Genomic DNA, 23,928 nt, shown 5'->3' with positions numbered 1-23,928 from the left:
CTCAATCGTCTTCAAGATTACTTTATTCCGTTGTGAGGTTAGCTACTGGATAGGAGTGTGTGTTAGAGCACCCCGAGGACAGCATAATCCCTGTCTTACCCCTTATTCAATAGAGAAAGACTTTGACATCCATCCGTAATTCATCACCTTTCCCTTTGCATTACTATACAAAGTTTGAACCCATTTGATAAAACCTTCCTTAAATTGAAACTTCTTTAAAGCGCGTAGTAAAAATGAGTGGCTAACATTATCGTATGCTTTTTTGAAATCTAGAAACATAATAATACAAGGCAACATCTTATCTAAACAATAATCAATAACATCCTGACATTTGCTGTTGCTGACCTTTTTTTTTAATAAAGCCAGTTTGATCTGTGAAAATGATACCACCTAATAACATTTTGTAATCGTTTTGATAAAAACATAATGCACATGAATTTAGTCTACGTTTAAGAGGGATATAAGTCTCCAATTATCTAAAATTCTTTTATTTCCCTTTTTAAACAACAATGTTAAAACAGCTTGCCTTTGAATTGGTGACAAACACTGTTTATCGTACCCGTATTTCAAACAATCTATTATTAAATATTTTACCTCTGACCAAAAACATTTGTAGAACTCTACACTCAAGCCGTCGCTTCCAGGTGCTTTGTTATTATGCATAGAAGACAGTGCCTCAGCACATTCCTTTTCCGTAAGGTCACCTTCACAGCTTAGTGCATGCCTCATTTTCTTTTAAAGTTGTCAACTGAACATTACGAACAAAATTGTCAATATATTCTTCTTTTTCGGTATTAACTTTTTTACTATACAAATCTTTGTAATAATGATAAATTTCGAATAATATCTTCTCCTGTTTAACAAGTTTCTTTCCTGACTTTTCTATACAATCAATTTTCTTTTTTATACCATTTCTTTTTTCAAGCTGCAAGAAATAACGGGTTGATTTTTCCCGTTCTTCTAACCATTTTCTCCTGGAAAGGATGGAGGCTCCTTTACATTTTTCAATTAAAAAATTATCAACCTGATTTTGAACATCTTTCAACTCTTGCATATTTTCTTCAGTGGAATTCCTATATTCTTCCTTTTGCAATGAACGGTATTTCTTTTCTAAATCGTCATTAATCACTTTTTTCTTTTTACTAATTTCTTTTGAATATTTCATTGAAAATTATTTAATTTTCACTTTTAGTTCTATATATGCCGGTGTTGTAATCCTCGGTGATTTGAATCGCATGGACATTTCCCAAATCCTCAGTGGATGTCACATGAAACAAGTTGTCCGAACCCCGACAAGAGGTAACGCGATCTTGGACCAAATCATAAGCAATCTCGATCTCTTTTACCAAGAACCATCTTTGTTATCCCCCATTGGCCTTGCCGACCACAACATTGTAATCTGGCTACCCAAAGAAGTCAATAATAGACCATGCAATAAGGCTAAAAAACGGATTGTCCGACCAATGAAAGACTCGGACATAAGAGCTTTTGGTGAGTGGATAACTCACAACGACTGGCGAGATGTTCTTGCCGAGTCTCAGCCGCAAGCCATGTGCGATCACTTCTACCAAACGCTGCAATCAAAGGTGGATGTGCACTTCCCAACAATGTCAATTAAACTCCATCCGACTGACAAGCCTTGGATAACGCCCCGTACGAAAGAGCTTATTAACCAAAGACAAATAGTATTCAGCAACAACTCTCAAGGAGCTTGGAAATCTCTATACGCAATCAAGTCCTTCGCGAAATCTCTAGAGCAAAACGCTTTTTCTATCGTGATCGTATCCAAAATCTTAAAGGAAACCGAACCCCAAGTAATAACTTTACTTATTCTGAGAGATTTTTTATATTATTGCCCATACATCAACAAGATTCCCCACCAAAGGTTATGCGAGAGGAATAAAGCCAAAATAAAGTACAGTTTCTCAACACGACATGGGTATCGCCATTTTCTTGATAATGTGACGTACTATGCGAAGTCGTTTATCAAGTAATGTATTCAAATTTATGGATGCTTCTTTCCCAGACGTGTGTGGTGATGAAGCATTTCGTTCACCTGCTATTATCCTTTGTACTATAATTGCCAGAACGCAAATTGCATAAATAAGTTAGTTCTCTTCTGGGGTGAAGGTTTCTCACAAATGAAATAGATTTGTCAACTGCTATAGTGTAGTATTTATAAATGAATTTTGTTACAATTGTGCCCCTATTATTTATTTTCACCTAATTTAATTTCTATCATCTCAGTAATTTTTTTTTTATTGAAAAGTAAAGGTTTCGTTATTGATTTAAAAATTCTTTCCAACTAAAGCTTGGTGCATGATACATGTACAACTTCAACAGGTACGTCACATTTTCAAGAAAATGGCTGCGCCCATATCATGCTGAAAGGCATCACATCATGCCAGGAATATCTTCATTATATATATCTTGTACATTTTCGTAAGGAATATTGTACATCAAAGGGCAGGAATACATCTCATTTTTCAGAATACCTACACTTATTCTTTGGGTTTAGGTTTCCTTTAAGAGCGATAACCCCTTATCTTGGTACAAGAACATTAAAGTCATGTCTGGTCATTCAAATTCGCAAGCAGACATAATCCGAGTTCCGACTGTTGAAGACAATGACCCAGTGAAAATAGCTACCGCCATTAATGAATTCTTTGCAAATGTTAACGCTGATATCCCCGAACTACATTTGAGAGACCTACCATCGTACCTGCCAGCCCAAACACCGCCCCCACATGTTCAACCGTGGGAAGTCATGAGTGAATTGAAGAAGATCAAGCCTGGCAAGTCAAGCGGCCCTGACGGCATTCCTGGACGCCTCGTTCGGGAATTTGCTTGCGAACTCTCAATTCCCCTGTCAGGGATACTAAATGCATCCTATCAACATAACAAGGTCCCAACCCAATGGAAACAGGCAATAATTGTCCCCATCCCTAAAGGTCCTACATCTGCAACTTTGGATAAACTGATCGAGGCCTATATCCCTCACCGACCACTTTTCCATTAAAATTGCTGAGTTGTTTATAACCAAGCTTCTGTTACGCGACATTAACCCTCATTTGGACAAACACCAATATGGAAGCAGACCGAGCCTCTCAACTACCATTTGCATCGTCGACCTAATCAACTACCTTGCTAAATCAGCTGAGGCACCAAGAACTGCCACTACCGTAGTATGCACCGACTTCAGCAAGGCATTCGATCGGGTCAACCACACTATCGCGATTAAGAAGCTTATTGATCTTGGTGCCCGCCATTCGATTCTTCCTTGGATCTGCGATTTTCTGACCGACCGCCAAACCTGTGTTCGTTACCATGGTTCACTTTCGCCCTGGAAGAAGATTCATGCTGGCGTCCCACAAGGCACACGCCTAGGTCCTGTTGTATTCTTGGCCCTTATTGATGATGTAATGCGTGATTCTTCATCAACGAGTCACTGGAAGTACGTCGACGACATGACTTGTCCATTGCCGCCTCGCACGATGCACGCAACCAGCCACGTGATATCTCCCGTTCACTATCCACTCTTTCAGACTAGAAGATTGGTGCCAGAACAATTACGTTAAACCCAACACCAAGAAGTGTTCAATCATGCGATTGTCCTTCAGTAAAGTCCAACTACCCCCACTAGGAGTACTTATTGATAATGTCCCCCTGAACGAGGTTAGCAGTGTGAAAATCCTTGGAGTAACCATTGAAGACACCTTGAAGTGGAATGTACAGGTTTCGGATACGGTTTCTCGTGCTAACCGCCGCATTTTCATGTTAAGATCCCTGAAAGCCTTCTATCCCCCCACCAACGACCTCGTTACAGTTTACATAGGATTTGTAAGACCACTCCTCGAATATGCCTGCCCTGCCTGGAACGGAGCATTGACTATCGCCCAGTCCAACAAGATCGAAAATGTTCAAAAACGGGCATTAAGAATTATACTAGGTAGATATTACATATCCTATTCAAATGCCCTATCAATGACCAAGCTTCAAACTCTCCATGCTCGCCGAGAAGAGCTATGTCTCAAGTTTGCCCTGAAAGCACTAAAATCCGACCAATCAGACTGGTTTAAACTGAACGCCAGCACCAGAAACACACGGAAATCACGTATCTGTATAGAACCTAAGTCCAAAACAGAACGTTACAGGAAAAGCCCAGTCCCATATCTCACCATGCAGGTTACTCAACAACGCATAAATTCCCCTGATTCCTGCCCGATTCCACACCTCTTATTCAAATCGTATGCCTTTTGTTGCTTTTAATACTGCTCAACTTTATACCCATCAACTCATAAAGATTAGTGCATGTAATCCACATTGTAATGAATGGATACACTTGTGTTTTTAACTGTCAAACTGATTAATTAGTGAATATATTTTTTATAGTTACGCACGTTCCCATGTACATTCTATGTCTTTACATATTTAAAGTTTTTACGCATATATTATATTATTGTCTTAGTAATGCATGATTGGTAAATTGTACTCTTTTTCTCTGTAAGGGAAACTTTGTATTTTACTTTGTAATTTCTTTCTAATCGCCTTTTCCTTGTCTTACTTTCATCATCATTCCGCTTCTCCATGTCTTCACAGTTCCAACTGTTCCATTCTTCTCAGATTCCACTCCCTCCCTATCTCCCTCTCCCTCTCCCATCTTCCGCATGTCTTCCTGTTTTTCTTTCTAACTTAACTCTCTCTCTCTACATCGTTCTCTCCCTAACCTTTTCTCTCCCTTTCGGTAATTGTTTAATCATGTTTCTATGATAAATCCTTATATGTTGTGTAGCTTTATAGACATTCAATGTGCATTACGGTTCGAAGTTAAACAAATCGTCAGTACTTACTTGTTATAACTCCATTAATCAGCCTCAATTTATATTTAAAATATGAATATTCCTCACTTAACAATGATTACAGAAAAAAAGTAACGCCGAATCTATTTTATTTGTTTCATCAATTTGTTTGTAAGTAGGGAATATGTAATTAGTTATGATCTAACCGACTGTGTATTATGTGTACTTGTCCATATTATCTAAGTTTGTTGAAATGATTTTTAATACATGTAAAACTTGCAATGTAATTTAGCTTTCGGGCTACCATTTTGAAGTTGTCTAATAAAAAACCATTCTACTACTATACGATATGATTTCTCTCATGATTTTTTCTCGCTTTGTCAGTATTCTTGTAACTATAACGAATGCACGTCTTAGTTCACTTACTTCTTCCGAGCTTTCGTTGTTGCTTTCTGTTTTCTTTTTTGCACATTTCTGTTGTTTTTCTGTCGTGTTTTTGTTTTGGGTGGGGTTGGGTTTTCAGCTGACATGGCTGAATACTCACTGTCGTCATAGCTCGAGGCATCGAAGATGGTACAAAGGGAATGAGGTAGCTTATGACTCCATCTCTTAAAACTCCTTGTATTGGTATGATTAGTTAATTATTGAGCGTTCTGTGCATGCTGCGCTGGCGCGCATCCGGTATATTGATCGATATCGATCGATATCGAGTAATAATATCCCGATCCGCGTGAACGTTAAATAAGTTTGCAGATGGTCTTTTGTACCTTAACAAAAATCTTGTTTTCAGTTAGATTTCACCAGTCGACACTGCGTTTTACAGTTTGTTATTGTATGAAAGATACTCGTATGTAAGACGGATACTCTGCTTGACAGAAGCAAATATGATTTAGGCCTCCAGCGGATGAAAGTAGAGACGCCTGCTGTGATCCTGCCCACGTCACCAGTCATTTTGTATCTTGATCTTGTGAATGTGTGAGTGAGATAATTAGGCTAATTGTGATTAGCCATTAGGCCTACTCTAGTCTAGATAGTGTAACAGTAGAAATAGACCTAGGGCCTATATTATAAGGAGAAATTTATTTGCCGTTCATTAAATCATGGTGTTAATGGGCATAGTTTTGAATTAAGAATAAACTAAAAACTAAAAACTTATTCATAATAATCTCGTGAGTAAAATGTAGATTAGACCCAGTTTACTGTATCGGTTTCCTGTGCTGCGCTACTTGTCTAGTCTTGTTTCGCTAGCGCTGCACTACTAGCACTAGCACATATGCGCTCTGCAAATTCGTACGTATGCTTGTCGTGCGCGCGAACGCGCGGCTTGAGAATTTATTTTCGACTAAGACTAGATCTATAAGATAAGAAGACATTTTTTTCTTCTTTTTGACTTTGTCCCAAAATTTGAAAATTTGACCGATCGACATTTCATTTCGTTGGGGAGGGGGGGGGGGTGGGGGTAAGGTCACCTTCTTTAGGTCACCCATTATATCTAGGATTATCTAGATCTAGATCTAAGTTAGACTCTAGATCTATTTTTTTTTTTTTTTTTTAATTAAAACACACACAAAAAAAAAATTAAGGGGGTCGACCCCGTCGACCCCAAAGCCGGCAAAGGTCGACCCCAACTCCCCCCCCCCCCCCCCCCCCCTGCGTACGCGCCTGAACAGGGTTAGAAATCTATAGGGTCTAGATATAGTCTAGTCTAGGTCTAGATCTAGTCCCTACTCTTGTTTCTGTTTGTCTTTCCTCCACTGGCTTCGGAGAACGGCGGTACTACTAGATCTAGTACTAACTAGACCCTAGACTAGGAGCCTAGATCTAACTTTAGATCTATAGTTGGATCTAGACCCTCTCTACTACCGGGCTCTACCGCTGTAAACAAACGTAAGGGTCTGGTCAGATCATTAGAATTGGTAAAGTGGTAGTGAGAGTGAACTGATACTAGTATTAGACTAATATGGAATATGAAGTTGGTGTTTGATTCAATATCAAGCCAGATGAACACAATCGTATTTGAGAAATGCATGTTATTGTTGTCGCGCACACGAGTTGTTTGACAGTTTCTCCAACATAAACACTGGCAAATTGTTATTTAATAAAATCTGAGAATGTATACTAGACTCTAGTATTATCTAGATCTATTAGGAATAAATCATTGTCAAAATAATTCCATAAATTGGGGTAAAAAAGAAATAGATCTATTCCAACTATATGAGCGACAGTGTAGGCCTAGACTAGTTAACATTAAAAAAACAAAAATATAATTTCAAAATCTAGCAGACCTTATAATAACATTATAATTTGATAATAGTCTCCGTCTGAAAACAAATGTCTGATGATTGCACATAATGATATATGATATTTAAACATTATCTACCACTGACTACCAGATATATTTAGACCGCTACTTATTTTATTTAACTTCCTCGGTAAATTAAGATAAATATCTTAAGTCTACATTAGGTAAATATTGGTTTTGGTAGATCTAGATTCCTATTGCCTTATTGGTTTTGCCTTTAAATTCCAGACAGCAGAATAAACAATGGACCAATTGAAAGGTGAAATGCTCAATGCGTCTACATTACATGATATCTGTACCAAGGGTATTGGGAGTCTAACTCGTACCGACCAAGCCCAAGCCCAAGGCGAACTAAGTATGTGAAAGTCATTTAATTCTCTTTTTCTACATTGCCTAGATCTCTATCACTTTCATTGCCGATTGTATTTTGTCGTTTCTTTCTCTGACACAAAAATGAAAATAATAAGTTATTTAATGACATGTAGAGTCTACATGTACGACACATTCACATTTGTTTTCTTCTTCATTTCTATATCTACTTAAAAAGAAAGCTATTATTACCCTAAAACATTTACCAAATTAAACGTTGGTGTGGATTTTATATCATGCGTTAATACATTTTTTTTCTTAAGGGGATCGAATAATTTTCAAGCAAAAGGGGATATCCGTAGAGATTCAACTTGTTTCAACACATGCGCTGTTGCCAATACAGTTAGAATAATTTGTACTCACACCTTTTCATGAAATAATAATCGTGAGAATCTGGTTTATATCTTCTCAGAACTGAATTAAACAGTCTCTATAGTCTATGACTGCTACGAATGACCAATGAAATTTTGATAATATTAAAACTTTATCTCTCAATAATAAATCATATTCTCTCATTCAATTTATGAACAGAGGTAATGAAATATAATTCCAACTTTATAGGCAACAGTGAACATGAATAAGCCTTTACACAAAAACAGACACGCTATATATGTATATAGTCAAGAAAAGCATTTGAAAAAGAAAAATACAGTTAAAGGATTACTTGTTTTTATAATAATTTATCTTGGGTTTGTTTTATTTGTTTGAATAGTCGACTATACAGGATCTACTCCCAGCAATGTTCTAGTAAGAGAAGGCAGTGAGGAAGGACTTCATGATGCCGCTATGGAAGAAGTGATGATACAGAATAGCAGACAGTCTGCAACTACATTTTCGTGGTACGATTATAATTGGCTCGACTCAGATAGATTAATAATAATAATAATAATAATAATAATAATAATAATAATATTGGGTTCTTGTATATTGCGCTTACATCTGTCAGACTTGACACTCCTGGCGCTCCACAATTATTGTTTTCCTGGCTTTAGCATGGCTGCCATTACGGTACCTATTTATATCACCTTGGTTGAGTGTGGCAAATATAGATCAAAGGACATTAGTGCCGCGTCGGGACTCGGAACCTCGGACTTTATGATCCACATTCCGGTGACGTATCAACTTTACCACGGCACCTCTACAAAAAAGAAAGGGTTGGGGAGATTAAGCTTATAAATAAATTCACTTTGGCACGAAAGTCAAGTGAATTTTCGCTCAGCTTAAGGGTATAACTATTCCACCCCTGTATATACATCTGTGTGCTACTCTCAGTACATCTTGGGGTTTTTTGGAAATAAACACAATTTCTGGTGATCAAAAGTACATAAATTCTTGTTTTAAACATTCGTAACAAAGGTTAGGAGGCTACTGCTTTCATGTTTGATGAAATCTGCTTTGTAAGGTATTACTATGATGACATCGTATAGAATCAATGTCAAAGTTTGGGGGAAAATTTCGAAAATTGGATTGAAAGTAATTCTTTACAATTTTGATATATTTGGATGCCCCTGTGGATGTATTATAAGCAATAGAAAAATTAGCCGCTAAAACTCTTCTGCATTCTAGAAATTGAATAATCAAAAATTTACCGGTGCTCCCGGCCAGTTCTAATATATAATTTCCAAACGGTAATAGTAAATCGGTCAATCTTAATTAGTAAACATTGTTTTAGAGCTGAAGTAATGTCAGTCTTCTCTTGAGAGGGCGCTATACAACATAAAGAGTTTATTATCTACGATTTCATCACTTTAGACTCGGTTTCAACCTCGACAACGATCATTGAATATTGTATAATCGCATATGCTTCCAATATGTTCATTTGAACCAAATTCATGACCCCATACCAAAACTTTGTAATACCTTTTATTTAAGTTGATTACGATACATCAATCTCAATCTCAGCCGAAACTTAAACTGAAATTCAAGTTCAACTCAATTCACATTCAACTGAGTCCCTACTCAAACTCAACTCAAATACATTAAATGAAAACCCAACTAAATTCATCCTCCTCTTTTCAGGTTGATGCAGAATTATGAGGCATCTCAGGGCTATTCCCTTCCACGCTGTCTCATCTATGAGCATTACCTGGACTTCTGTCAGAGAAATGTTCTACAGCCAGTAAATGCAGCTAGCTTTGGAAAGGTACATAACAAAGGGTGGTCCTGCCTTTGAAACCAGAGAACTTTGTGAAATAAGAAAATTTAGAAAACATATTTGCTACATATTTGGAGGGTAACAGACAAATGAAAGCTAAAATAACTAAATCTATATATGCGAATCTCACGTTGGTGATTGGTCAGTCAGTTGAATATACCGCATTGACGTTATGACATGAACTGACAACCCCTATTTAATGTTCACTAAAATGTAACCAATTTTCTATATTTTTTCCCCGAACTCCATTTACCTCGGGGTCGTCAGCTAATGAATTTTGGAAGGCCTGTTCTTAAAGGTCCTCCAAAATATATAACCAAAGAAAATAAACCGAAAATTACATTTCTACAAATTGACATTTTAGTATTTTTTGTTGTTGTTGTTGTATGGGAGAGATGAAACATATCGAATGATGAATAAATCATTAAATAATTTCTTTGTTTGGGTCATTTGCAGACCATACGTCAAGTCTTCCCAGACATCCGAACGCGGCGCCTTGGGACCCGCGGCCAGTCTAAATACCACTATTACGGCATCAAAGTCCGCTGTGACTCGCCCTATTACTCCACCCTCGTCGCCTCTCAGCGGATGTCCCTCCCGTGCCCTACCAGTGGTCAATGGCTGGCCAAGACCTTCAGTTCGATGACGCCTTCGCCCACGCATTCAATAACGCCTACGACATCGTCGAAGATATCTGCCGACATCGTTGGTCAAAGTCAGAAGTCGATGTGTACAGGTGGAACTTTGGGAAGTACTGGGAAAAGTGAAGGAGGGAGTGGAGAGTGTGGAGAAGGAGAAGCGAGTACTGTTGGTAGCAGTATGGGCAACAGAGGAAAGAGCGTCTCGTCCGCCACTTTGCAGAAAGTCATAGGACAGAAGACACCTGATAAGGGCTTTACCGCAAACGCAAACGTATGAAAGTTTGTATTTGTATTCTTATTTGTCTTCATGAATTTAGATAAAAAGGCTATGAAGATATATTTACCATTCTATTTATTACAGATTATAACATTCTAGAAGTCACTTTACATACATTACATAAATAAACTCTTCGGCCCAAGGAGGTTTGTCGACAAAACCTAGGTTTATGTGCGTCATTATGACGCACATAAACCTAGGTTTGTCGAAAAACTCCATTGTGGATTCGTGCCAATAGGTTTGAGCTCGAAGCCAGCAAATTAATCACTTTGTAAACGATGTCTCCGTTATATGTTTTGTTTTAATCTATAGGATACTTTATTCCAATATATCCACCATCTTGTATTCTTTTCTCACACGTGTTTCTATCATCTACCTCCTTTATGATCCTTTGTGTGTTAGCGTGAACCCACCCTACCGATTACACCATTGATGCAGTCAGCAAGCAGTTCACTGCTGCCATCCTTCCCCACGTCTCATCAACTCATTCATCTCCCACACGACGTTGACCATCATCAAGTACGTAACTATGTTACTTCCTTTTCATTCTTTAGTCTTTTTTCTTTCCATTAAAGTGTTTGTTTGTCTTCAATATTCACCAACTCTTGTTTCAAACCAATGCACACGGAATAGAAAGGAAGAAAGAAATAATCATCTGATTTTCATATATGTTCTAAACTTCTAATCATGGACTGCCTACACCTGCGTAGTGGCATTTGAGTTGAATGACGACTAACTTATACTTAAAATGATTTGATCTTTTGGGAGAGGGGGTGGGGGGGGGGTCAGGGATCAAAGATCACAGGTTATAAAGAGAAGATAAAATGTTCGAGGTTCCATGAAGATGGCGAGATTGGTAATTGGTGATCAGAAGACTAATTTAGTTGAGTCGTTATAAAGAGCCCTTTTGATATCTCGGTTGACCTGAGCTGAAAAGCGTTTCACATAGATGTACGTATTCGTGTATCTAATTCTTCTACTTCTGGTCAAATTTTCAAGGTGGATGAGTTTCTAAAAGACTACAGGGTTCACTGTGCTATCATTCTGGAGGTCATTATGAGAGGAGGACTCGATGAGGTATGAAAAAAGAAAGAAAAAAAGACTGATATGTATCCAGTCATGAACATGTTGACATCTACTGTAGATTGTTTATAATCACTACCTTGACTCGACTCAATCAGTGGGTCCATACACAGATGTGAAGTCAGAGAAAGAGATATGATATAGAGAGATCAAAGGAAAGAAAACTATTAGTGCTACCATATCAATGTATGAGTTAACAAGTTACTATCTACTGCAGATCATACTGTATGGCCTTTCGGGCCTTAAATTTCAATATTTTTAGGGCAAGGCCACTTTTTTTGTAGGGCACATTCATATATTACAGCACCAATAGGAAGAATTGGAAAGGGCACACAAAATCTCCAAGGCCAATGAGAGGGGCATTGAAGCCAATCAAAAGGGCATCCACGGCCATGGCCTTGGTGGCCTTGGATTAATGTAAGCCCAGACCTTTCTATGAAATACCCAGTGGCATTGTGTTTTTACATGCAGATTGACATAGAACGTTCAATCTTGAATCCCTTTTTTCCCTCTTTAAATATAGGCCTTATAATCATGTCTATAAGCCTAGTATGCGTACAATCTTATAAAACTTAGTTTAGAAGAATGTGGAGAATAGATTGCATGTGATATCACGCACATATTTGACTGTACAGGTAATAGCATAAAAACTGCACAATTAGGCCACAATAAATCAATGAATCATGTTTAGTTGTAATTGACACAGTAAATAATTTACGTTTGACTTACACATATACCAGTACTTAGATAATTATGTAGGAGAAGATATTGTTCTGCGACGGAGGAGATTTAAAAAGAGACTCAAAACAAAATTAAAAACGTAATGGTGGAACAAATTTTCTCTCTTCAGGCTGTGATATCGTAGCTACCAACCATTTTTTTTTCTTCAAGCTTTTCGTTTGAACCCGGGATTCCTCTATTTTTTAATGAAATATTCTGTGTGAAAAAAATTCAAAATAGTAGGATGCGAAAGCTAATGTGCTTAGATTAGCAATTGTGCGCTTGTAAAAATGACGCCTGGCTGGAATGCTCCCAAGAGAGTGGAGAATGTGCATACATTGTGTGCGGGAAAGCCTGAATCCGATGACCGGGGTAATAATATGATTGCAGGGTCCTCAGGGAGAACAGTATAAATACTGATGAGGCTACCCTGGGTAAACAAGACATATTATTTATTTATTTATGTTTTTGTTTTTTTACTTTGCCATGAGAGACTCCTAATTTTTGCTGTGAAAGGTTATTTGATACGTATATGTATTTGTTATTCCCAAACAGGTTGTTTACTATTGCCAAACATACTGGGACAACTTGCCAATTGGGCAGCGACGTCTGCTTGATATCCCGTCCATGTGCGACGCTTTGGCTGTCTGTGATACCTACCTCTACCACACCATTGTGTCCGTGCTCATTCCTGGCACTCTTAACACTGTCCCACAAAGGTACGCATCCGGACCTGGTTGCACAAAAATGTACGATTGTCCCAAGTGCCCCTAGCCCACGACTGATCGATCGTATGTTCTAAATTTGTTGCAAGCGGTGGTATGGTGTGTTGCAGTCAATGTGATCAGGGTCATAAAATCGTTTATCTTTATCCGTGACACCCAAAATTGAAATTTAAGATGTGGCGAGGATATACATACTCTGTTTTTGTTTTTTTGATATCCGGCATTATTTAGCTCAAGTTAGCTCAAGTTATGTTTTTATTATCAGTTTATTATTATCACTATTATTGTTATCAATATTATTATTATAACCTCTGATTAACATACCGATACGATCACAAACTTAAAAAATACCCATTAATTGTACATCAAGGAAAATTTATAAAATGTTTTCTCTTGTAACACAATGTTTATTCATTAAAACGACAAAATTATCTATCTAAACTTGTCATTCTTCAAACATTACATTCTTTTGATTAAGTAAGTCATATGGTGCTCTCTCATAGCTGCCAACCATTCCTATTTGGGAGGAATGATTCCTATTTTTGGTCTCGAGAAACTGTTTTGAACTCTAGACTCGTTTCTTTTTCTGAAATGTTCTGTGTGAAAAGTATACAAAATAGACTATTCTTAATTTTGCCTGCAGAGATTTTTCATTTTTGCTGTGAATGGTAAGCAGGTATACTCTCTAACACTTATTTGATTGTTTGTTTGATGGATGTATGGATTAGGGGCAGAGAGATAGTCAGGCTTCAATCAACTTGATAAACTTGTTGAGCGGAGAGAGAAAAAAAAATAGCGCTGTCGTGTTTCTCTTGTATTCCAGCTTGTTGCAAGGTATTCGACATTTCTCTCACGAAGTTCCTCAAATAAAGCAAAGTGTTCTCAAATCTTTCCCAGATCAACTGTTGCACAGCAAAATGCCAGGTAAGGTGTTAAACAAAAAAGATTCATCGACCCGGGTCCCGTCTTACAAAGATTTGCGATCGATGCAAATCAATCGCAAGTCCTCCAATCAATCGCAAGTTTAAAGTATCCTATCTCTTTGTACCTAGTTGCGATTGATATCAACTCTTTGTAAGACGGGGCCCAGATCTACATAGCACCATGCGAAATTCTAATGTTTATTTCAAGAACATTTGACTAGCATACACATGCAAAAAATACATTGCATCATAATAGTTGTGGCAAGTAAAATGTAATGCTACAATGCTCATATCACATTTCCTAAGTTTACACTGTATAGAGGAATCTCCTCAGATATAAACTAACTTGTTTTGCTTGACGGCGAGACCGAGGGTATATCTGTGCATGTTTGGGCGCCATACGTCTAGGCCCCGTCTTATAAAGAGTTGCCATTGATCAGAATCAATCAGAAGTTTGCAGTCTCCTATCTCGTATGTACATACTGTAGAAATTGCGATTCATTATACATGTAATCGCAAATAAATTGCGATTACTATCTCTTTATAAACCAGGCACAGAAGTGGTAAACCTTACCACTATGTTTTTGACGGTTGACATAGATCATCATCTACCGGTTATCTGAATGACTCTTGTTGTTTTCTTGCTTACATATTCATAGCTATGAAGCGATTTTCACGCCTTTTGAAGAGGAAAACATCCCTTGCACATCTAGCACAGGTAAATATTATTTCCTTTAAACGAAACGTTTTCCTATATCACGTTTTTCCCTCTTTAGTATATTATCTCTCTTATACTTTCAAATTTCTTTTATCTCTATAACTTTGTTTAATGTAATTTAACGTATGTTAATGTACGGTATTTAGTTTATGCCATGTTCAAAATTGAAAAGAAAACTCCTCTACATGTATTTCATATTTTCCTGGTAATGTATGGTTAACATTGTCTGTACAAAAATCAGTGACAAATCTGTTTATAACCAATCAGAAGCAAGGATTTAATCAGTAGCTTATAACAAAGACTGTGATTTGTCATTGATAACAAGTTTTGTGAAACGGTTTCCAGGACTTCATTACTCCGGAAACGAAGTAAGGTTCATACAAGTAATTCCGCACTTTTGGTGCCTTACTCCAAAGGTTTTTTCTTCTTCTCTTCTAAGGTTACCCCCCCCCCCCCCTTAGTCATTGTTAATATTGGCGCTCCTGGAGCGTTACTGTTTAACAGACATGTGCGCTGTATAAGAAGCCACTATTATTATTTTTTCTCCAAATGCTTGGAACCAATATTTCTTTCGGAAATAGGAATCATCAGAATAATGAGCCTTGTCCTCTTTCCAAGCTGTCACTAGGGCGCTTTAGCAACGCGACGGAAACACAGACGACGGGAGAAATCACTCAACCGAGATCGTCCTGTACTATGCTCCCGTCTTCATTTGTAACCTGTATATAGAGCGCTTCCGCAAACACGACGGAAGTCAAAGACGAGGGTAACCGAACAACATAATCTGCGCATGTGCGAACCAGAATTTTCTCTGTCTTGTTGATTTTCACGACCGTTCTCAGCCATAATAGCGTTCGTTCCCTAAACTCGACGGAAGAGTTGTATTACCGTACAATAGACGATCTTCGTAATGTATCCAAATTTAATGCATAAGTCTTTGTGAAGTGCCTCAATACAAATTATTTCATTCACCTGATAAGAATAATAGTATTTCAATAGACAGATTCCGAACTGCATACATTATTTGATCTCGGTCGAGTGAATTCTCCCGTCCTCTTTGCCTTCCGTCGCGTTGCTAAAGCGTCCTACTTTCTTTCTTGCCACCCTTTCAACCACTCCTCTTTCTCACCTCCTGGCCCATCTCCCGGCCCACAGGCAAGCCGAAGTGCCCTAGCAGTGGATATCACTATCACACAGATGCGTCTGGATTGGGAAAGGCGTACAGAACATGATACGGCCTGTTCTCAACTCATATGGACCATGCCTGAGATGAAAGGACTCATTCATGGGGATATCCGTGCTCGTTAGTATTACACCCCCCCCCCCCCCCCCCCCACTCAGTGTTATTTGGGGTACGCATATGCATGTTCCCTCCTTTTGAAAACACCCCCCTAAGTCCGGTGTGTAAAGTCAATACGGGCCGGATTTTTGTGTACTACGAACCGGACTTTGGCGCCTGAAAAGTACCCCTTTACCGGACATTTTGGGAACACGCATGGTATCCCTCCGTTCACGGATTGGGGGAGGGGGGATTACACATGCATGAGGCGCCATTAAATTATTACAGAACCAAAACCAACACCCTCTGAAAGAGACTCGTTATTCAATGGAGATAAATGTAAATGTTATCGAAGATAAGAATGATCTACAGTAGATATTAACCGAACGATCTCCAACTGTATATTGGAGTCGTTACACCATCGGTCTCTCAACCTCTGCTTTTTCCTGGTTCTGGTATATCATATATAAGATTAGCATGATTATGTTCACAAACATTCTTTTGTTTATGAGCACTTTTTTTTTTCTTTTCTTTTCTTTTTTTTTTTAAATGTAAGAAACTAATACACTGCAAGAACTATCGTTTTTTATTTGAGAATTCCTGCCTTGCTGGAAAGGTTTCTTTGTCTAACTGATCTATATAAGTTAACAACTTCAATCCTTGACATTTTTATGCGTTTTATGTTTTCTTCATAACTTAAGAATAAAGGTAGACTAGATGAATTAGGGCGTTTGTTAAATACTTTTAGATATAAGCTTTAATATATAGAATTCTCACTGAACATAAATCGAGACAAATCAATTTTCAATAAATTCTTTTTAAAAAATACTAAACTTTTTAAAGCCCGTCTGCACTCGTTCGGCTAGGGGGGAATAAGCTCAAGGGGACAAGGTCTTTTCTCCCTGCAAGGTCCCTGACAGGTGGTTATCTCATCAAATCAGCTTTCAATTAACATAAGAAAAGAGGATCATGGGGGACCAACAGGCACCGATTAGGCATTGTTTGCTATATAGAAGGCGCAAGTAGTTATAAGTAGTGTAGTGGGGGCTTTAAGGGTTTTAATAAATTAGTTGTTAACTGTAAATCGTTTGAGAAACAACTATGGCTGATTTCTTTTCCTTGACAACCATATAGATATGGACTCGTTCAAAAAGTTACTGGAATCTCGTGCTACCGTCGAAGATCACATCAAGTGGGTTGAAGAGGTCCGCTCATTCTACGTAGAGAAGGTGTGTACATGAATAGATGCCTAACCTTAGCCATAGTAACACCTGTAATTACCTGACTGGTATATATGAGATTGCATGGCACTCTCCATGCAGCAACAAATGCTCCGTGGTCCATATTCTACACTAAAAGAATTATTACCTGAAAATCCTGGATCAAAAACAATACCTAACGGTAACCCTAAACCTTAACTCAACTAAAACCCATTTCATGTGTAACCTAACTGACTCGAACAACTTAACTCTAACAAGCAAATCTCAATTGTTTTGGACTGTGTGGGATCGAGTCGTATTTCTTTTAATATGTATATAATCATTTTAACCGTTTCCCTTTCCTCTTTAATTCTCTCCTTCCCCATGTTTGTGTTTACTGGCCCCACGATTCCCTTTCCGTAGAGTATGTCACTGTCTTCCCCATGTTTGTGTTCACTGGCCTCATGGTTCCCTTTCCGTAGATATGTCACTGTCTTCCCCATTACTGGCCCCACGATTCCCTTTCCGTAGATATGTCACTGTCTTCCCCATGTTTGTTTACTGGCCCCACGATTCCCATTCCGTAGATATGTCACTGTCTTCCCCTGTTTGTTCACTGACCCCACGATTCCCTTTCCGTAGATATGTCACTGTCTTTCCCATGTTTGTGTTCGCTGGCCCCACGATTCACTTTCCGTAGCTATGTCACTGTGTTCCCCATGTTTGTGTTCGCTGGCCCCACGATTCACTTTCCGTAGCTATGTCACTGTGTTCCCCATGTTTGTGTTCACTTGCCCCACGATTCCCTTTCCTTTCCGTAGCTATGTCACTGTCTTTCCTTGTGTCACTTTCCTTTTTTGGCTACAGGGATACCCTCGCGGTAGCGCGCATTATGAGAAAGCTGAGCGGGCGTTCTTCATGGGCTGGAGTTATGTCTGTAGTCTTATCATCAGGGATCAGACACTTAGAAGCGCCACCAGCTTTGGTAAATAGGGGGCTGGATAGGGAGAGGAGGAGAAAGAGTATAGCAAGAGAGAGAGAGAGAGAGGGGGGGGGGGGGGTAAGGGATCAGACACTTCGAAGTGCCAACAGCTTTGGTAAATAGGGGGCTGGATAGGGAGAAGAGGAGAAGGAGTATAGCGAGAGAGAGGAGAGAGAGAGAGAGAGGGAGAGAGGGGGGATAAGTAATTATCAATTAGTTTTGACAGAAAATGATCTGTGTAACTTTGCCTTTTTTCCATTGCGATCTAGCAAATCTACACAAGTTCTTATAATACACTCACCTGTCCTTGTTTTCATTAGTGATCAAATATCTAGAGGTGTGAATCAAAAGATATAATTTAAGAATATCTTGGAGAGATTGGGATTAACCAATGTTCCAGGAACCGTCATGCATGTCATACTCGTGCCGGCGGGGGTCTATTTGAAATATTAAAATTGTTAATGACAAAGTTACATTTTCACCCCCAAAATGCCAATTTGTTGCTCGCTCATTTGTAAGATTTATAGATCAAAGTTTATATGCAAGAGTCGTCAACCCCCTTCCAAAGTGCCCCTTCATCTATGTTGATACTGGTAATGATGGTACTTTATTTGTCTAGGTTCGTTCCATCTTCTGAACCTTCTGTATGAAGAATATCTTCTCTACGTGATAGAGGTGCATCGATACCAGCGAGAAGAAGTAGCACTCTGGAACCACGTCATGGATGTAAACATGCCGAGTATGTATTTCATGACGTCATACTGCTAATATCCAAAATCATGAATAACACGTTAACAACCTTCTTCTATAAATCTACCTAAGGCAATTACAAAGTACGGTTTAGGCGTACTGTGACGAATTGCACTGGAAATAGTTATTATGATAACGGTTATTTATAAACCGCCCACATCCGTCATAATTATAGTGACATTATTATCCTGGATTTAGCCGAGCCATCAAATTAATTATTGCTCAAGCATATCGGGTACCAATTTACACCTGGGTGGAGAGTAGCAAAGGTAGATGAACATCTTGACTAAGGACGCTATTGTGAGTCTTCACTTCAGGCTACTTGACTATTTGTATTATTTGTTACAGTGGCCGAGGGATATCTCCTAGCTGACGTCGATCTCGATTTGGACGACTGCGGCGACATCCTTGAAATGTCCTCCAGCTCGATGATGTCTATAGGAGCAGGTGACGATATTTTCGATGATGATGCAATACTTCCCGCTTCCCGCGCCGTCAATGCCGTTCCCCTGACTGTTCCTGACAAACTGGTAACTATACCTTGATGACTTCATGTTGGAAATGCATTGGCTGCAGGCACATGAGGCGTTTGGCCAAATAAAAACAAAACATGTTTAGCGTCCTGCCTTTTTGAAAAATAGGAAGGAGGAGGCCTTTTTTTTCTTCTTCAAAATGGCCGCTCGGTACATTTTCCCTGACAATCCGGCTATTTTTCAAGATGGCCGCCGGCATTTTGTTTTTGTTTGTTTTTTTAGTCAGAAAAATTTAGCAGTGTTTTTTTTCTTTAAAAAAAAAAGGAGGCGGCACCCAAAAAGGAAGCGGGCGGGGACGCAAAACATGTATATTTTTTTACATGGTCTTAATCCTCTGCGTCAATTAGTTCAGTCCATTCAAAGTCCGATGCATAAGGAGGCGTCAACTGCCTGACGTAGGACTGCGTCTGCATTGACTGGTGGGATCTTTGATGCATCATGTGCACGTGACGTCATTAAGATATTGTTGGAAAAGTTGAAATAAACACCGCTTCATTTGAGTGAGCTCCAGTATTGCTTAGCGTAGGTAACGACGCAATCGAAATGACACCTCATGTGGATTATGTGTAAGCTGTTAATGTTTTTTTTTTAATAATCAACCAAACCCATTTTATTATAAAATTGCAGTTGCCAATTCTAATATTCATTTTTGTATCTACTTAAACAAAAGGCATCGACTCAAATGATTGACTCTACCGTAGAAAGCTCTAGATCAGGCGTTGAAGACTGTGACGTCACCAAGCATGTGAAAGCAGTATTACCCACACTCGATATCATCTCAATGGCATATGCCGCATCATTTCGACCTGGTGGAAATGAGAGTCCTGTACCAGGAGGTATGACTGAATTAGGTCCGAGTCTCACCCGGCTCGCTGAGTCGTCAAAGAAACCTATCAGTATGGACGTTGAGTCGCCAAGCAATGGTAATACTCGCTATAGCTCCCATCAACGTCTTCTTGTTGAACGTCACTATATGTAAATAGTTGTAACTCTTACGAGCATTGTGCAGAATTGATATCCGATATAATACATTTCATGCTTGCACCAAAGTTATTGTTAAACGTCCATAAACAAGAAATACCTTTATGATATATCAGGCCTGATAATTACCCGATTTAAATCGGTTTCCCGATTATTATTATTTGTTTGATTTTTTTTTTTCACCAATTCTTTTTTTTTTCTCCCGATTTTACCCCTTTTTCCGTATTTTTCCTATTTCCCCCAATTTTCTTACTGAAAAGGGGGAAATCTTGTAAGATGCCACCCCCCCCCCCCCCCCCGAATCCTTTATTTTTCTCAGGGGGGGGGGGGGGGTTGAGGAACAACAAAAAAACTTTTTTAGTCAAAAAATATAGTGTTTGGTCTATTTTTCTCTTCAGTTTCCTTCAGTTTTGAGTTATCATATTAGCCAAATCTGCAATGCTCACCTTCTGAGTGGTTGTCTTTTAATTTTATCCTATAAAAGCAACCACGGAGAAGAAAATCACCACACTCAAAGAAACATCCACGTTTGTGACAACCAAATTGATCCGCGCTACCCTCCTACCACAAAGCGATCAGAAACCACTTACACCATCAGGCTCAGCGTCCGCCAATACGAAAAAAGGAGGAGAGGGCCTAAAGGAGACCCCTGCGGCACCTCCAGTCCTCACACTCAACGTTCCCATGCTCCCAGGTCTAGATCTTCACAAGGGGCAGGTACGTTTTGAGAAAGATTCACAGCGCATTAATAAGCTATTACAGACAACAACCAACTAAGGATTCATTGTTTGTGAGATTTATGTAATCATTATGATTTAGTTTATGTTTCGATAATAATAATAATTAGAGTGCTTATATAGCGCCTAACACTTACTTTGTCAGAAGTCTCTAAGCGCTCTACAATAATGCAGCGTAATTACCCTGGCTTTAGCAGTGCAGCCTTTCCTTGTTTTACATTGAAAGCAAAGTATATTCATGACGCACTTATGAATGTGAATTTAAGTTCAAATATAAATAAACAATTGCATACATACATATATTAAATTGATACGTACATATGTTTCTAACCACTGCTTTAATGTAATTTGTTTCATCATGTTATTATTTCCCCTAGTTCTTGACCGCGGGTGACGGTAATAAGTACATAATCAACGACGTTCAGACAGTGTTACAACCGGCGAAAAACACCACGGATTAAACGCCTAGAAACAAAAGATTCTACACCAGCGCTTGAAAAGATCTAATTGCTTGGTTACGTGATCATAGGGGTAATCGTTTTTCCTGCGCTTGTTACAAAAAAAAAAACGGACACAATTTTCCTTTATACCGCAGTTTCATTGACGCGATCGACACCAAACCGAAAAGAAGCCGAACCAATTTGACATTACCATGGATGGTCAAGCGTGAAGAGTTGGTTGGTTCGGAGTCGGTCTGAATTCTGTTTTGCATGACATGTTACTCTAATTGACCGAGGCGTTTAGTTAAGCAGTTGACGGATGTATCAGTTTGTTATTACCAAAATGTCAGTTATTCCAATGCTTGCATTGTTTGATTCTGAGAATATCATACTGATATATTCTGCAATATTTAATTTCCGCTTGATAAGATTTTCTCATTTTATGCAACATGTATCATACATTATTCTTCAACTTTACTCTTGCCAATCGTTAGCATTTACATTCCATTTTTTTTACGATCGTCTGATTTATAAATCAGAAATACATTTTCAAACTGGCATATTTTTGCAACATAATCTGTTTAAAAAGATAAATGTTCTCTTTTTATGCAGTATTTTTCATATATTGATCTTTAAATTGACTCTTGCCGATCGGTCGCTGTCATTTAAACTTTCTGTGTGACCATCTTAACTATTGATTTCCAAGTATATCAATTTTAAACAATGTTTCTTTGAGTAGCATACATTAAATGATTTATACATTTTAATGAATCTGGACGAAATATATTGTTCTTCACCTTTCTACTAAAGATTTTGTGTAACATCACTTGAAGACGTTGAAGATAATTTAAGTTTGTTTGTGATGACAATGCCTTGAAGTATTTACAGTGAGAATTTTCAATGCTCTTGAAATTTTCCGATGATGTGTATATAAGTTGTTTTAAACTTTGATGTTAAGCCATCAAAGATCATAAAATACACAGTTATATGTTCGTCTTTTTTGGATATGATTAAAAGATGTAAAAAACAGTTATTATAAAGGCTTTAATTGTCGCCATTTCTCCTACCCTGTATGTGTATTCTCTGTCTCTGTTAATATATTTCTTACTCCCCCCTTTTTTTTCCCCTCCCTCTCTCTTTCTCTCTCTCTCGTACCCCACCCCCCCCCCCCTCCCCGCTTCCCCTCCGACGACATTTGTCTCTCCCTTCCACTAATTTTTCTTTCTTTGACAAAAATTGTCACCCTCTCCCCTTCTCTCGTTCTCTACCTCCCCCCCCCCCCCCCCCCCCTCTCTCTCTCTCTCCATCTCTTTAACATTTCTTTGTATCTCTTATGCACACTGAGTCTCTCTCAACAGCGCGCGTGCACTCACTTACCCCCCCCCCCCCCCCCCCCCCCCACTCACGGCAGTGCATCGCTCACTCAAAATCAACCCTCCAAAGAGGATACCTCTGTATACTCTGCGTCATCTTATCAAATGAAGAATTGCTGTCAATATCCGATCGGGCTGGCTCCTCAAGCTTCATCGCTGTCTGTTCTGCTGTCGGATCAAGAGTGTATTATTCTCTAACCAACTCGGCTCCAAAACACTGCATCTGTAGAAGTCGCCCAAGAGCGCCACAACTCGTTTTTCTTGGAATAAACACAAAGTCTAAGCTGATCGTGACGGCGTTGAATATTTGTGAAAGGAGCGTTGAAGATAATTAATACAGCTTGCTTTACAGGATTACGTTCGTTTGACTTTGACTTTGATTTTGACATTTCAAGATGGCTACACTTTGAATATGAAACCTAGCGATGCAAGAACGATTTTTTTTTTTTGTCGCCAAATCAATTTTGAGTAACATCGTCATACTTTGATAACTTTTTAAACAATATGCATTCTAATCTACCATCTCAACCTTATAAAGTGCATAACATGACCCTCAACGGAAAGCCTTTTCGGTGTAGCGAATGCACGTATGCAACCCGACGTGGAACGAACCTGAAGCGGCACATCGAGACGATGCACAGCCGAGCGAGGCCCGAGGGACGTTTTGAATGTTGCGATCAAATCTTCCCTACCAAGTCTTCGTTCCGCATCCACGTGAGAAACGCGCATCTTTTCGGTTACACGTGCACGAAATGTAAGCGCGTCTTTTGTCGGAGAGCTTTACTTAAACGACATTCAAACGTTCATGCGCAACAAAAGGAATTCGTCTGCGCGTATTGCCCCTACGCAACAAGTTATAAAAGCAATCTTGGACGTCACATGCGCATCCATTTGAGAAAAAAAATGACCAATCTTGGAGAAGATGGCGATAAGGAAAGCCAA

General features: G+C 38.8%; 1 protein-coding gene across 1 annotated transcript; it reads left to right on the top strand.

Annotated features, from left to right (window-relative positions):
* Nucleotides 1–7,296: 7,296 nt before the first annotated feature.
* LOC100893365 (DNA-binding protein RFX2) lies at nt 7,297–22,644 on the top strand. Its single transcript, XM_030982379.1, has 17 exons — nt 7,297–7,456; nt 8,183–8,309; nt 9,490–9,613; nt 10,082–10,537; nt 10,946–11,062; nt 11,543–11,620; nt 12,902–13,065; nt 13,895–13,995; nt 14,654–14,712; nt 15,868–16,015; nt 17,126–17,220; nt 18,058–18,175; nt 18,792–18,911; nt 19,271–19,452; nt 20,126–20,378; nt 20,921–21,153; nt 21,551–22,644. The coding sequence occupies exons 1-17, from the start codon at nt 7,345–7,347 to the stop codon at nt 21,632–21,634; spliced, it is 2,571 nt and encodes an 856-aa protein (XP_030838239.1). The 5' UTR covers nt 7,297–7,344; the 3' UTR covers nt 21,635–22,644.
* Nucleotides 22,645–23,928: the final 1,284 nt, after the last annotated feature.

This window comes from Strongylocentrotus purpuratus, unplaced genomic scaffold (genome assembly GCF_000002235.5).
Source record: "Strongylocentrotus purpuratus isolate Spur 01 unplaced genomic scaffold, Spur_5.0 spur5_scaffold_12, whole genome shotgun sequence".
In the NCBI taxonomy this organism is placed as follows: Eukaryota; Metazoa; Echinodermata; class Echinoidea; order Camarodonta; family Strongylocentrotidae; genus Strongylocentrotus; species Strongylocentrotus purpuratus.
Note: the sequence above shows the minus strand (reverse complement) of the source record. Positions and strands in the feature narration are given on the sequence as shown.